General features: G+C 53.2%; 3 protein-coding genes across 3 annotated transcripts in view; all 3 read right to left on the minus strand.

Annotated features, from left to right (window-relative positions):
* LOC120837789 (glucose-6-phosphate exchanger SLC37A4) overlaps window positions 1-10,026 on the minus strand; it is a 56,462-nt gene extending 46,436 nt beyond the window's left edge. Inside the window, exons 1-2 of the mRNA XM_040207381.3 lie at window positions 9,944-10,026; window positions 9,385-9,635 (exon numbers count right to left, since the gene is read on the minus strand). Coding sequence (XP_040063315.1) covers window positions 9,385-9,520 — 136 coding nt within the window. The 5' untranslated portion in view covers window positions 9,521-9,635; window positions 9,944-10,026. The remainder of the gene's footprint in view (window positions 1-9,384; window positions 9,636-9,943) is intronic.
* The window catches only part of LOC115323048 (carboxypeptidase E), a 144,941-nt gene that overhangs the window by 73,068 nt on the left and 58,957 nt on the right, over window positions 1-12,916 (minus strand). The window lies entirely within an intron of this gene.
* Window positions 10,402-12,748, minus strand: LOC115323047 (phosphatidylinositol glycan anchor biosynthesis class U protein). The gene has a single exon (XM_029983429.3). It carries the CDS (start codon window positions 12,745-12,747, stop codon window positions 11,452-11,454), a length of 1,296 nt encoding a protein of 431 aa, XP_029839289.2. The 5' UTR covers window position 12,748; the 3' UTR covers window positions 10,402-11,451.

A 12,916-nucleotide genomic window follows, 5' to 3' on the forward strand; every position in this document is an offset into this window, starting at 1 on the left:
TCGGTTTCTTAACCTATCGCGCTACGACTTTGTGCAGCGTTGCCCACAGATGGTGCATTTTTTTTGTAAAATCTGCAAAGAGCGAACTTACCTGAGGAAAAAGTAAAGAAAGAAAAGGCTTAGCTCCTATGGAAACGCAGCGACGCCACCGGTCTGCAATCAACACTGCGCCGTTTCGCACGGTACACAAGAGATGGCGCGACGAACGCCGCCAACGACCGAGCAACGACCGAGCCGAGAGCCAGCGTCTTTAGCAGACAATCTTTTCGACTCAAAAGCGGAACGCGTTCCGCGGGCGGCCAGAGTCGCAGAAACAAAAACAGGCGCGGTAACAACAAGGTACTGCAGTTCCTTGTCTGCTAAATACGCCGACTCTTGGCGTCGTCTGCTCGTTCGTTGGCGGCAGTTGGCGTCGCGACCGCTTGCGCCATCTCTTGCCTCCCGTGCGAAACGGCGCCGTGTTGATTGCAGACCGGTGGCGTCGCTGCGTTTCCATAGGAGCTAAGCCTTTTTCTTTCTTTACTTTTTCCTCAGGTAAGTTCGCTCTTTGCAAATTTTACGAAAAAAATGCACCATCTGTCGGCAACGCTGCACAAAGTCGTAGCGCGATAGGTTAAGAAACCGAATTTTCCGGTCGATTTGAAGAGCCTACCGTCTCCTTGTTTCACCCGGTACTTACTGTTGATGAAGAGCAATATGAGGTGACGAGGTAATGATTAAATGATGAGGCTCTATAAGGACGACGACATTAGTGGGTGTCGAACCACAACGTACAGTCCCAGACTTGTTTCAAGTATCGTGTACCCAAAGACTTTCTTCACCCGCAACAGAAAATGGTAGAATCAATGAGGATGCTGCTTTACAACTGTACGTGGAACAGGAAAACTGCACTGTGCAGAAGTGCGGCTTATTCGTTAATAGGAGGGACGGATTTCTAGCAGCATTCCCTGATTGCAACTACTTGGAACAAATGGCCTCGTTGACGTAAGGTGTCCCCGTTCCAAAAGATTCTTGAAGCATACTTAAACCGCAAAGGAGTACGAGGCGAAAAATAAGAAAAAGGAGCCTGGTGTGAAAGGTCCAAATCACCACCATAGCTTCTACTATCAAATACAAGGGCAGTTACACAATACACAAAGAGAGTTTTGTGATTTAGTTATATTTACACTGAAGGGCATTGATATCCAACGTATTCAGAGAGATGGCTCCTTCTGGTCAACCAACATAGAGACTTTTCTACTCAAGTTTTACATGAAAGGCCCGACTTGGGCTGAAATTCCTTACGTAGACGAGTTGTCCGACCGAATAAACTGCAATTACTCCCGATCTGGGAATCTCTCAATCTTCGTTTGTAAGCCATAGTATCATGAGATCGAGGGGTGTGGTTCTTCGTTCGCCGAATATTGCTTCGGCGGGTGTTTTTACCGTGTTAGATGAGACCGTCGCGTGCAACTTGAACAACAACCTGGCGATTCTTCACTGAACTGTTCTTCCGTAAACTTTCAAAAGGTCGTTTTTTTTGTTTTTTTTTTGTTTCGCACACCATCTGTTCTGCATGCCCGTTAGTTGCAGGATGGTATGGAGCACTAATGTGATGCCAGATGCCGGTTTTTTTCTTCAAAAACTAGTTTATTTTGTTTCAAGCAAGATTTGGCGCGTTTTTAGAAAAAAATAATTTCGGTAGGGCAAATGTAGGTAAAAGAGAGCGTAGAACGTCAATGACGTGTTTGGACGCCGTGGCAGGCATCGTGTAAACTTCCAGCCACTTAGAGTATGCATGGCCCATGAGTCCGCAGATGCGGATACGTTTTGCCACCCACCGATTGAATAGTGGATCGTTTGCAGTTACTGTTCATGATGGCGTTGGACTCAATGAAGACTTCGAGTCTTTCCAGAAAGTTAGCCTAGGTTCCAGGACTTTTGTCGAAAGCGGTAAGTGTTCGAAACGTCGACAACGTCGGTAGCCACGTGTTGTGCTTGACACTGGCTACTTACCATTCGCTAAGAAACTTGCTTGTTCGTCTGCCACGAGTCGTCCGATATCAGCTCATCACCGCAACACCATCTCCCGACAAAAACGCATGCCCATAGTTAGCAATCACGTGAACTTATTAATTCCCGAACGCTCATAACTTGCCGTCGCTAAACGCCGTTCATTCATAGCGTCATCATTGTAAATAAACGTCTTCCTATTTCTTCTGATAGTTTTCATCATATTCCTCCTAAGTTGTATTTACAACATTATGTGTGTCGGTACTTCCGAAAATATTGCAACGGCGTTTGTTTTCTGGGAACACCCCCCCCCCCCCCCCTATAATGTAACAACCTTTACAACATCTTCCGGACCCCGTGAAGCATAATATTTTTTTAACGTTATTTTAGTCGTCATTAAAATGGTGAGGTAAGTAATGTAAATCGCGAAGCAGTTTACTTGACGTCCGCCCCCACTGGTGTCTTGGTAGATGGAGTCAACTGAGCGTGCATTCCTGCAGAAGAAATTCTCATTTATAGAATATTAACACGTCAATCAACATTTGATTCCTTCTTGGTAAGATTTATTGCGAAAGCCCGTTACAACCGCCGAACCGCATCTCCCTATATCAGACAACAATTTATACCCAGCCTGACATTCTCGCATACATCCGTTTGCTGGGCCACGCTACTTGAGCTACTTGAGCTATATAGCTGAGCACAGCTGGCACAGCTGGCAGCGGCGCGAGCTAGGCCACGAGGGGAACGTGATGGTGCTCGAGCCATCCCACTGGTTTCGGCCACCCCACGGGTGCGTGTCGCCATCTATTGGTTGAACTAACGCCTTGTTCAAGATGGCTGCCGTGGGACCGCAGCCTTAAATATGTAGACGGAATTAAATCGTAATATTTGACATGGGGTCTTCCTATGTGATACTGAAGAGGGCTACATAGTTTTCTAAATATCAAAAATAAAGCGGAGTTGCCCTTTAATGGTTTTCAACGATACCAAGAGTTTCTGGGATAGGTGGACATATTGCAACACTTTTTTTTTTGCACTAAAAATTAATTATGCAAGACTATAATCATCCCTAATAGACCTAATGAGAGTGACTAATATGAAACCAATCTTGTTTCTGTACAATGGATATAGTCTTTACACAAAAACTTTTGGCAAGTGTTTGGTCAAACACTGTTTTTTTTGCCATATTTTCTGGAAGGATCGTGACACTGGCGACGAGGAACCGTGGCACTGCACCAACGTGCACGGTTCGGCCCACGCCGCCGAGAGAGTCGGAACACAGCCACCCGCTCCTGTTGCCATGCCGCTGTACGGGAGGCTCGAGCCGTTCGAGGGAGATGGGTCCGCCTGGCCAGTCTACGAAGAACAACTCAACGTGTTCTTCCGGGCGAACGACACGCCCGAGGCGAAACAGCGGGACATCTTCTTGGCCAGCTGCGGGACCCGAGTCTTCAGTCTCCTGCTCGACCTCCTCAAGCCGGCCACACCGCACGTCAAAACGCTGGGTGAGCTGCTCGCCACGCTGCGCTCGCACTTCAGCCCGGTGCCGTCCACGCTTATGGAGCGGTTTCGCTTCAACAACCGGAGCCGCCAAGACGGGGAGACCCTCGGGCAGTTCGTCGCTGCGCTACGAGGGTTAGCGAACACCTGCGCCTTCGGCGACCAGTTGGACTCGCTACTCCGGGACCGGTTCGTCTGCGGCATCAACAACCCCACCATGCAGACGCGACTCCTGGAGCTCCTCGACCCCTCCCTGGACGACACGGTGAAGGCAGCGCAGGCGATGGAAGCCGCAGCAAGGGACGCCAGCGAAATTGCGCGTGCGGCCGGCTCACCGTCGACGGAAGCAGCGGTGAACAAGATGGCGGCAAGAAGCGGTGCCTGCAGCCGCTGCGGTGCTGCCCACTCCCCCTCACAGTGCCAGTTCGTCCATGCACAATGCTTTACGTGCAAAAGAACTGGGCACCTCGCACATGTCTGCCGAGGGGGGAGGACTAGCGGCGGCCAGCAGCAGCAGCAGCCTGGTTCAAGCCCGGGTTCCAGCCAAGCCCGCGGCCAGGGTGGCCGTCGCAAGAGAACGCGGCGGGGACGAGCGGCACCAGGTCCGGGTACCTCTTCAGCCAGGGTCCACGTCGTGGCTGAGGAGCTGCAGATTTTCGACGTGTGGCACACGAATAAACTTTCGTTGTCTGTGCCACCTTACTTGGTGTCTGTTGAAATCTGCGGCAACCCCATCACCATGGAGCTGAACATGGGGGCCAGAGTGTCGGTCATGGCCGGGAAGCTGTTCAAGCGGACCTTCCCTGGCGTGTTCATCGAGGCGTCTGATGTCATGCTGCGCAGCTACTCCGGGCAGCTTTCCCAGGTCCAGGGTCGGGCCCAAATCAGCATTCACCTTGGCGACAGGGAGGCAATCCTTTCCCTTTATCTAACCAAGGGGTCGTTGCGACGCTGCTGAGCCGGAAGTGGCCCAGCAGCGTGACTCCCAGAACGTGAACACCCAGTGCGCGTCACGCACTGGGTGTTCGGCTGCCGGAGTACCAGGAAGCTGCCCTGCACGTGATGAAAGACGTCCCGAGCCTCCTGACCGACTTACAGTCCCTGTTCCAGCCGGGGGTGGGCACCTTCGCCGGCACGACGGTTGGCATCCACGTACCTGAGGGAGCCCGGCCCCGTTTCTTCAAGCCGCGTCCGCTACCGTTCGCACTGAAGGCAGGGTCACCCAGGAGCTGCAACGGCTGCAGCGAGAGGGGATCCTGGTGCCCGTCAAGACCTCCGAGTGGGCCGCACCGATTGTTCCAGTCCTCAAGCGAGACGGCCGCGTCAGGATCTGCGGGGACTTCAAGGTCACCATCAACCCCGTCACTACCGTCGAGAAGTACCCGCTGCTTCGGATAGATCTCTGGTCGGCTCTGTCCAGAAGACAGAAGTTCTTCAAGCTCGACCTTCGAGATGCCCATCAGCAGCTGGTACTCCAGGATGCCGCCCGGAAGTATGTCACCATTTCGACAACCATGGGACTTTTCCAGTACATGCGCCTACTGTTCGGCATGGCCTCAGCCCCAGCCATCTTCCTGAGGGAGATGGACAACCTCTTCAGGGGCATGAGGCACGTGGCGGTGTACTTGGACGACATCCTGGTTACCGGTACCGACGACGGGGACCACCTGCAGAACCTGCGCAAAGTCCTGACACGATTACAGGACGCCGGTCTCAAGCTGAGGCTGGACAAACGCGTGTTCCTGACCCCCAGTGTCAAGTACCGGGGACACATCATCTCCCAGGCTGGCCTTGCCCCGGCACCCCGCAAGATCGAGGCCGTGCTCAAGGTGCCGAAGCCCAAGAGCAAGAAGGAGCTTTAGAGCTACCTCGGCCTCATAAACTTCTACAGGAGGTTCCTGCCCAACCTGTCGACGCATCTAGAGCCGCTGCATCGCCTGCTTCGGGATGGTCAGCAGTGGGCCTGGAAGAAGGAGCAGGATTTGGCCTTCCAGCACAGCAAGAAGTTAGTGATCAAGGCTCCGGTGCTGGTGCACTTCGATCCGGCCAAGCCTGTAGTCCTCACCGTGGATGCGTCGCCGTACGGGGTAGGAGCCATCCTGTCGCACCGGGGTCAGGATGGTCAGGAACACCCTGTGGCGTTTGCTTCTCGTCGTCTCCATGTGGCAGAGCAACGCTACAGCCAGCTCGACAAGGAAGGCTTGGCCCTCATGTTCGGGGTCGAGCGCTTCCACCAGTACATGTGGGGCCGGAAATTCGAGGCGGTCACGGACCACAAGCTGCTGCTGGGGCCTGACAAGGCAGTCCCAGTTCAAGCATCGCCTCGGGTGGTACGCTGGGCCTTGACGCTGGCGGCCTACAGTTACAAGCTGGTCTACCGCCCTGGGAAGGGCCTGGGACCTGCCGACGCCCTAAGCCGCCTGGCCCTGCCGGAGGTGCTTGCTGCAGTTCCAGAACCAGCTGACGTTTTCCTGCTGGAGCGGGCCTACCCGGGGGTACTCACCAGGACTGCGGTGGCGCAGGCGACCAGCCGGGACCCGGACCTGTCTCAGGTGGTCAAGGCGGTTTCCAGAGGGGAGGAGCTGCGTCATCAGGCCTACAGCCACAAGGCCGCCGAGCTGAGCTTGGAGCAGGGCTACCTGCTGTGGGGTTCCAGGGTGGTGATTCCACAAAGTCTCCGAGCCAGGGTCCTGCAGCTGCTTCGTGCGGGGCATCCTGGTGTGGAAATGACCAAGATGGTGGCACGGTCGCACGTTTGGTGGCCTGGCCTGGACCAGGACATCGCACACCAGGTGCAAGGCTGCCACGTCTGCCAGGAGAATCAGCGAGCCTCGCACCACGTGGAGATCACCCCCTGGCCGTTCCCACAGAGGCCCTGGTCCCGCCTGCACGTTGATTATGCGGGACCCTTCAAGAGCCACCACTTCCTGGTGGTAGTGGATGCTTTCTCCAAGTGGGTGGAGGCACTGCCAGTCACTACTCCATCGCCAAGCGCGGCTATTGCAATACTGCGGCAGGTCTTCACGGCGCAGGGATTGCCAGACATTATTGTGTCCGACAATGGCCCCGCTTTCGCCAGCACCGAGCACCTGGACTGGCTGCAGAGGAATGGGATCCGCCGGATGCTGGTTCCGCCGTACCACCCCACTTTTCATGGTGTAGCCGAGCGAGTGGTACAGACTATCAAGACCAAGCTCAAGAAGAGCCAGCCCCAGGATTTCCGGAGGCAGGTTGCCCGGGTACTGTTCCAGTGCCAGACCACACCCCATGAGGTCACTGGCCATGCCCCCTGTGAGCTTCAGCTGGACCGGATGGTCAAGACACCCTTGGACGTCTTACATCCAGACTTCCGGTCCATGGCCCTCCTGAAGCAGCTGAAGCAGAAGCTGGCTGCTGACCGAGGGTGCCGTCCCGGGCCTTTGCAGGAGCCGGGAGCGTCGGTCTACGCCAAAGACTTCCGTTTTGGCTCACCCTGGTCTGCCGGAAATGTGGTTTCACCAGCGAGTGCCTCGTTGCAGCTCGTCCACATGCCCGACGGGACCACCTGGCACCGGCACGCCGACCATGTCAGGCCTCGCTCCAGGACCTGGCTTGCACCCTCGGCCGTCGCTTCGGAGGACCAGCCCACAGGGGGATCAACGACAGCACCAGTCGCGGCCAGTGGAGCGCCACCCACCACGGAGGCGACAAGCGTCGCCACTCCTGTGGCACCAGTTCGACCGGTGCCACTCCCAAATCCGGTCCCTGCGGCTCCACCGGATGGAGCGCGACCGGTTCAGGCGGCGCCCAGAGTTGCCACACCCGGCCCGTCGACACCAGTGACCAGGCGGAACATGCAGCAGCGAAGGCCACCTGACCGCTACTCGCCGGGGTGACCTTCATCGTCGACCGGCCAGGACTTTGCACGACCAGACGCAGAGTTGGTGTCGGCCGTGTGCGTTGTGTAGTTATTTATTTTGTTTTTAGAAAAAACAAACTGGGGGGAGGAATGTAACAAGTATGTAGCGCCCCCTCCAGTCCGCCCATCTGTGGCCGCCAGGCTCGGCGGGCAACATTGATCACCGTGCCGAATAAACGCCGTAGAGCGCACGCCGCCCCAGTCAGTCATCGTCCACCCTCACAACCAGGCTGTGTGTTGTCTCTTCTCGGCGGGTGCTTCGGCCCTCTTCGTCCACGTTCTAGAAGGATCGTGACAGTAAGGTGTCCCAAAGGCAAGTACAGCAGACTGGAGTAACCCAGCTGTTTTTGGGAACTATGCACAAAGGGACATATTATAAAATAAAATAAATTAATAAAAAAATAACTCTGCCGTGAACCGGACTTCACTTTTGGGAGGCTACAGAGTTTTAATGAACAGTATGGAAACCACTGTACTCCTAACAAACATATAGTAGCTAACGATATGAGCTAAAATGCACAAACGGCGACCAGGCAGCACAACCCATGCTGTCACACAGCTACTGTGCATGCATCCAAGATGGGGAGGTATCGCAAGCAGCGGTTGAGTAGACATATTTAAACAACCACACTGCCGTTCTGACCCTCCCCTCGCTGTCTGCTAGACTGCAGTGCCTGGTCGCCATCGGAGCATTCTAACTCCTATTGCTACCCATTGTACACCGCCGAAACCTTTAAAAAAAACGCTGTGTCAACAGTACCGTCTGACGGCACACTACTCACGCCTACAAGTGCCGTCCGAAAGGAAGTCGGAAGGCGCATGTATCACTGGGGAGCTCGTTAACCCACACCCCCACCTACGTTCACGCTGGAGTTCCTCGATATGCTCCCCCAAAGGAGGAGCAAAGTTACGCATTTGTATTCCCCGCGCCGCCACGCCGCTATTCACCGAGACCCATTACGTGAGGAGCATTAAGCATCCGATGCCGTGCAAGAAACCCACCTTTACGGTCGCTCCGCCGACGTTGCTCGCGCCCTGGCGTATGTTCCCCTGCTTTCGCCTCTTTCTCCTCCTCTTCTGTTTTCCATGCGCGGCGACGCGCACAGCGCCGCTATTCAACAAATTTAGTCACGTGAGGAGCAAAGCATCCAGGGCGTGCAGGAAAGCCGACGTTACGGCCACCCGCCAAGGCTGAATGCGCAACTCTAGTTCACGGCGCTTTGCAGCGACAGTATGCGGCTGCTAATTACAAAACTATTAACCCACTTGACACTGCCGTACACGCCGCTTCGCGGCGTCCTGTCGGCAACCCAAGCCCCGCTGTCCCCCATGCACCTCCGGAAAAGGAATCCCATACCATTTTGTTCAGCGAAGTTTCGTCGTCAACATTAGTTTTTTTCAGTGTTAATCGTAAAAAAGAAATGTCGTAAATATTACCAAATACCTCGACAAAGCAAAATATTCGAGAAAAAAAGAAAAAAAAGGTAAGCCCACAGAGGGGATTTAACATGGGTTTGCAGCGTATGAAACAGACATCTTACCACCGAAAAACTCGTTTTGGCAATTCTCTTTATACGAGACTTTCGAACGGCACTTGAAGGCGTAGGTGGAGTGACGTTGGACGACACTTGAACGCCCAGCAAGAGTGCCGTCGGACATGTTAAAAAAAAAAAAGTCTAGCATCAGCATTGAAATCAAGATTCACCGCCAAAGAAGGAGGCGCCACTTAGTGGAAAAAAACGAAAAGGAGATGAGCATGAGGCTGCCGCCTATCCAAGTATGCAGCGAAAACTGCCGCGGCCTGGCGGCCGAAACGTGCGACATGACAGGACAGCAATGGCCCTCAAGGTTTAATAAATGATGATGATGATGATTGATGGGCTCCGAAATTCTGACACACGCGGCGCGAAGGCCACGTGCGCGTAGATTTTTTGGACTCGGATCCCAGAAGCCATGCATGATTAAATGCCCAGAGTGAAATCCCCAGATCGCACCTGCCTGCTCTTTGCTCAGTCCTTCCACCGTCAGTGCGGGCAGCGCGAAGGACACGCTCTTGCGGTTGTAGCTGTAGCAGGCGTAGCCCAGGAACAGGGCAACGAAGATCATCCACTGGTAGTCCTGGAGCTTCATCCTCTCGGAGGGAAGACTTGTCCGTGATCAGCGGGCTGGATCTCAGATCTGCGATATCTGGCACGGCCTTGGTTGCCTTGGCCGACTTGACGGAGGGGGGAGGAAGGAGGGGCATCTGTAGATGAAGGCGAGGCGGAAAGCACGATCACTGGGCCGCTGGGCTTGACGAGGGCCAGGGAACTGAGGCCAAGGACGGCCATCGAGTTTGAGGTAGAATATGAGTAAGATGTAGTGGACAAGATAAGCGCCGACGATAAGCGAACAGCTGCGTGCTTGTGCGCGTAATGGGTACAGTGGGCAACAGCACAGCGAGCACAGAAGTCGCAGCAGCAACGAAAAACCTTCAGACTATGCCCAGAACCGCTCAGAACTGTGCCAGATTACTACTATTATTATATTGTTTTTTTCTATATTTGTATTTACCGTACTCGCCGTCCTGAACCAGTCAACCGAAAGTCAGAGCCGAAAGGTAACGTCGTAACGTTGGTCGAAAGTCGGCGCAAATTGGTCGTTCTCCTCCTCCTCCTCGAAGTCCTCCTTACACGTTGGCAGGGGCGGCAAAAGTGCTTCGAAAAGATCCAGAAATTACCTCTATTGAACGTGAATTAGACGTTTACTTGCGCCATCCAGAGGCGACACCCGGCAAAGGTGTGTCACCTCTGCCTCTGCCGGGTGTCACTAAGGTGTCACACCCCCCACGTGACTGGGACGTTACTAAGCCACTGCTGAAATCTCCAAAGTAAGATGCAGCCTGAGTTTAAGTTGCTCAAAGTTCATAGAAGCCTACCAGAAAAACACAAAAAACTGATTTATATAAAATGGCATAATTACAACATGCATGGCTGTAACTTCCTTTCAGTTCAATTGAACTGTCCAAAAAATGAATTCTTGTAGACATGTTTTATTTGATCACAACACAATGTGGTGCATACAGTCATCTACCAACTAGCGATAGGGCCATAACGAGTCTAGGCCCCTCACATTCTGTACAGCACTCAATGATGCCTACAACTGTACTGAATGCATTCATCTGAGCAGCAATAAAATGGGGAACATACTGCCAAAAGGTGATACTCAATTTACACCAGCTAGCCGGCACCCTCACCATTGCTTCAGTATATTTCTAATTTGAAAGAATCCTTTGTTACTCCACTCAGATATTTGAGCTGCTTGTTTGAAGACCCTGAACCCAATCTCATCTTTAAACCTCTCAAACTTTTTCCTTGAATCTGAGGAGCAAGGGTTCGGCGTACTGATTTGGTAATGTATGCAGATGGTAAAAATATGCACTCTCTACTGTCTTGTTTGACCTCTCAGAAATTTCTAAAAATGCTGAAAATATTCTGTTCGTTTTTTACAGCATGTGCAATGCTCTCACAACACGTTTCCTCTGTGTCAATGCTTGTCAATTAACAAAGAAGGAGATATACAAGCAGATTTTTAAGCATCCCCGGGTTTTATCTGAAATAAAGACACTACTACTAAAACCCTGCTCAGCTGAATATATCTTACGAAGCTTCGGAGAACCAGTTCCACCTTGTTTACAGAGCTCCCCCATGGCTAATGGGTGCACAGTAATTTACAAAGGTCCAACAACCTTCTACTATCTCTTATTTCATCACAACACACTGGGGAGAATGCTAGTACTTGACATTTGCATTGACTTTAGTTTCCCTGCTTCTGAAATATATTTGGATTGAATTAAGCAACAAACTAAATAATGCAGGTTTGGGTCACAATCCTCAGAAAGTTCTCAAAAAAAAAAAAAAAAAAAAGAGTCCTTGCCCCAAGGCTTAATCCTTCTTATGATATGGTCCCCACACTGGAACGTTTATGCTGTGACCTCCAGTTGGGGCCCCTGGCAAAATGTCCTGGCACAGTTCCACAGCACCCGAGTCACAACTGGGCCCAAGGTAAGTGCACGGGAGCACCTAGTGTAGCTCAAGCCTCAAGTTTTTGGCCTCTATCTCCTTGGGATCCCCGTTTTCGAGGTAAAACCTGCGCTTGACGTGGGCAAACAGCAGATCCGTGATGAGAAATATCTGCCCCGTGTTAAACGCAAGTGTGATGCCGAAATAGAAGTTAGCATTGGCACTGCTCGAGTAGATCCAAAGGTGCCAGAGGAGTGGTGCAAGCGCCGTGCACGCCACAAACACGCAGGCAACCAAGAAGTACTGCTTCATGTAAGGAAAGACGTGCCTCCACATGGGCAGCAAGGCCGTGTAAAGCGCCACGTCGCCCACGCTCGGGTAGGACTTGAAGACCGCTGTGAGCGCTGCGATGATGAACAGCAGCAGAAGCGGTTCCTTCCTCAGCCTGATGGCGAGCGGTAGGATGTAGACGAAGGCGTTGAGCTGGAAGATCCAGAGGAAGAAAGCCCGGAAGTGCTCGAACACTTCGGTGAAAAAGTACCAGAAGAGGCCGATGTTGGGCGTCAGGTCCGGAACCCAGCAGATGCAGCCGTAGGTGGACCGCAGGAACTTCCAGGAGCCCGTGGCGAGAAACGACGCGTAGAGGAGGGAGCCCAGAGTGGTCACGAAGGCGGCAACCGCCGCCAGTGCCGGAACGAATACCCGACCCGTGCCTCGGTGTGCCTGGACGAAGTAGAGCAGGGCCGGCACCAGAAGCATCACGGAATAGAAGGACTTGTAGGCTTCCAGCGCTAGGACCACCGACGCCAGGAGCCAGCGGCCACGAACCATAGCCAGAAGGAACGCCGCCAGCAGGAGGTTGGAGAAGGTCGTGGTTGCCATTCCCACGCAGTTTAGGAGGCTGTACGGGGACAACAGGTAGACGGCCAGTACGAGCTTGGGAACGGACGGCACCGACTTCTCCGTCAGACGCATGTACTCGGCGCTCTTAGCCTTTCCGATCTGGTTTTCTTGGGCCACCATGAACTGCATACCTTTCTTGGCTGCGCCCGACAGGAGCAGGGCGGTCACCAGGTCACATATGACGAAGAAGAGCGGCAGGTAGTGATCTCCCAGCGCCCTGGTGAGGCCGTCGTAGAGTGCCAGTGACAGCGGAGGTTCATGGAAGACGTCCCCGTCGTAAGGGGACATCTGCATCCGCTGGAGGTACAGGCCTTCGGTGACCCGTCTCCATGAGTTGAGCGGCGTGGACACTTCGACTCTGTCTGAGATCCGCTTGCCGATCGAAGTGTAAATGAGTGCCAGACGCAAAAGAAAGCCCGAAGTCAACAGCAAAGCGTCTGAAACCACCGCCATGTTTAAAGAGTGCAGAATACCGCAATCGGCCGTCCAGATTTTTGCCCTAGCCGCGCGGAGCGGCGTACACAAGGCAAAATGCCAAAACCAAGTCGAGACATAATTAAAAAAATAACTGAATTAAAAAAAATTTTGTTTTTTTATGCATTTTATTTGTATAGTAAGATTT

The sequence above is a fragment of the Ixodes scapularis genome, unplaced genomic scaffold (genome assembly GCF_016920785.2).
Source record: "Ixodes scapularis isolate PalLabHiFi unplaced genomic scaffold, ASM1692078v2 PGA_scaffold3__209_contigs__length_174095766, whole genome shotgun sequence".
NCBI lineage: Eukaryota > Metazoa > Arthropoda > Arachnida > Ixodida > Ixodidae > Ixodes > Ixodes scapularis.

Bases quoted from the DNA above. Each gene is read 5' to 3' on its own strand.
- LOC115323047 (XM_029983429.3), bottom strand. From the start codon at position 12,747: ATGGCGGTGGTTTCAGACGCTTTGCTGTTGACTTCGGGCTTTCTTTTG.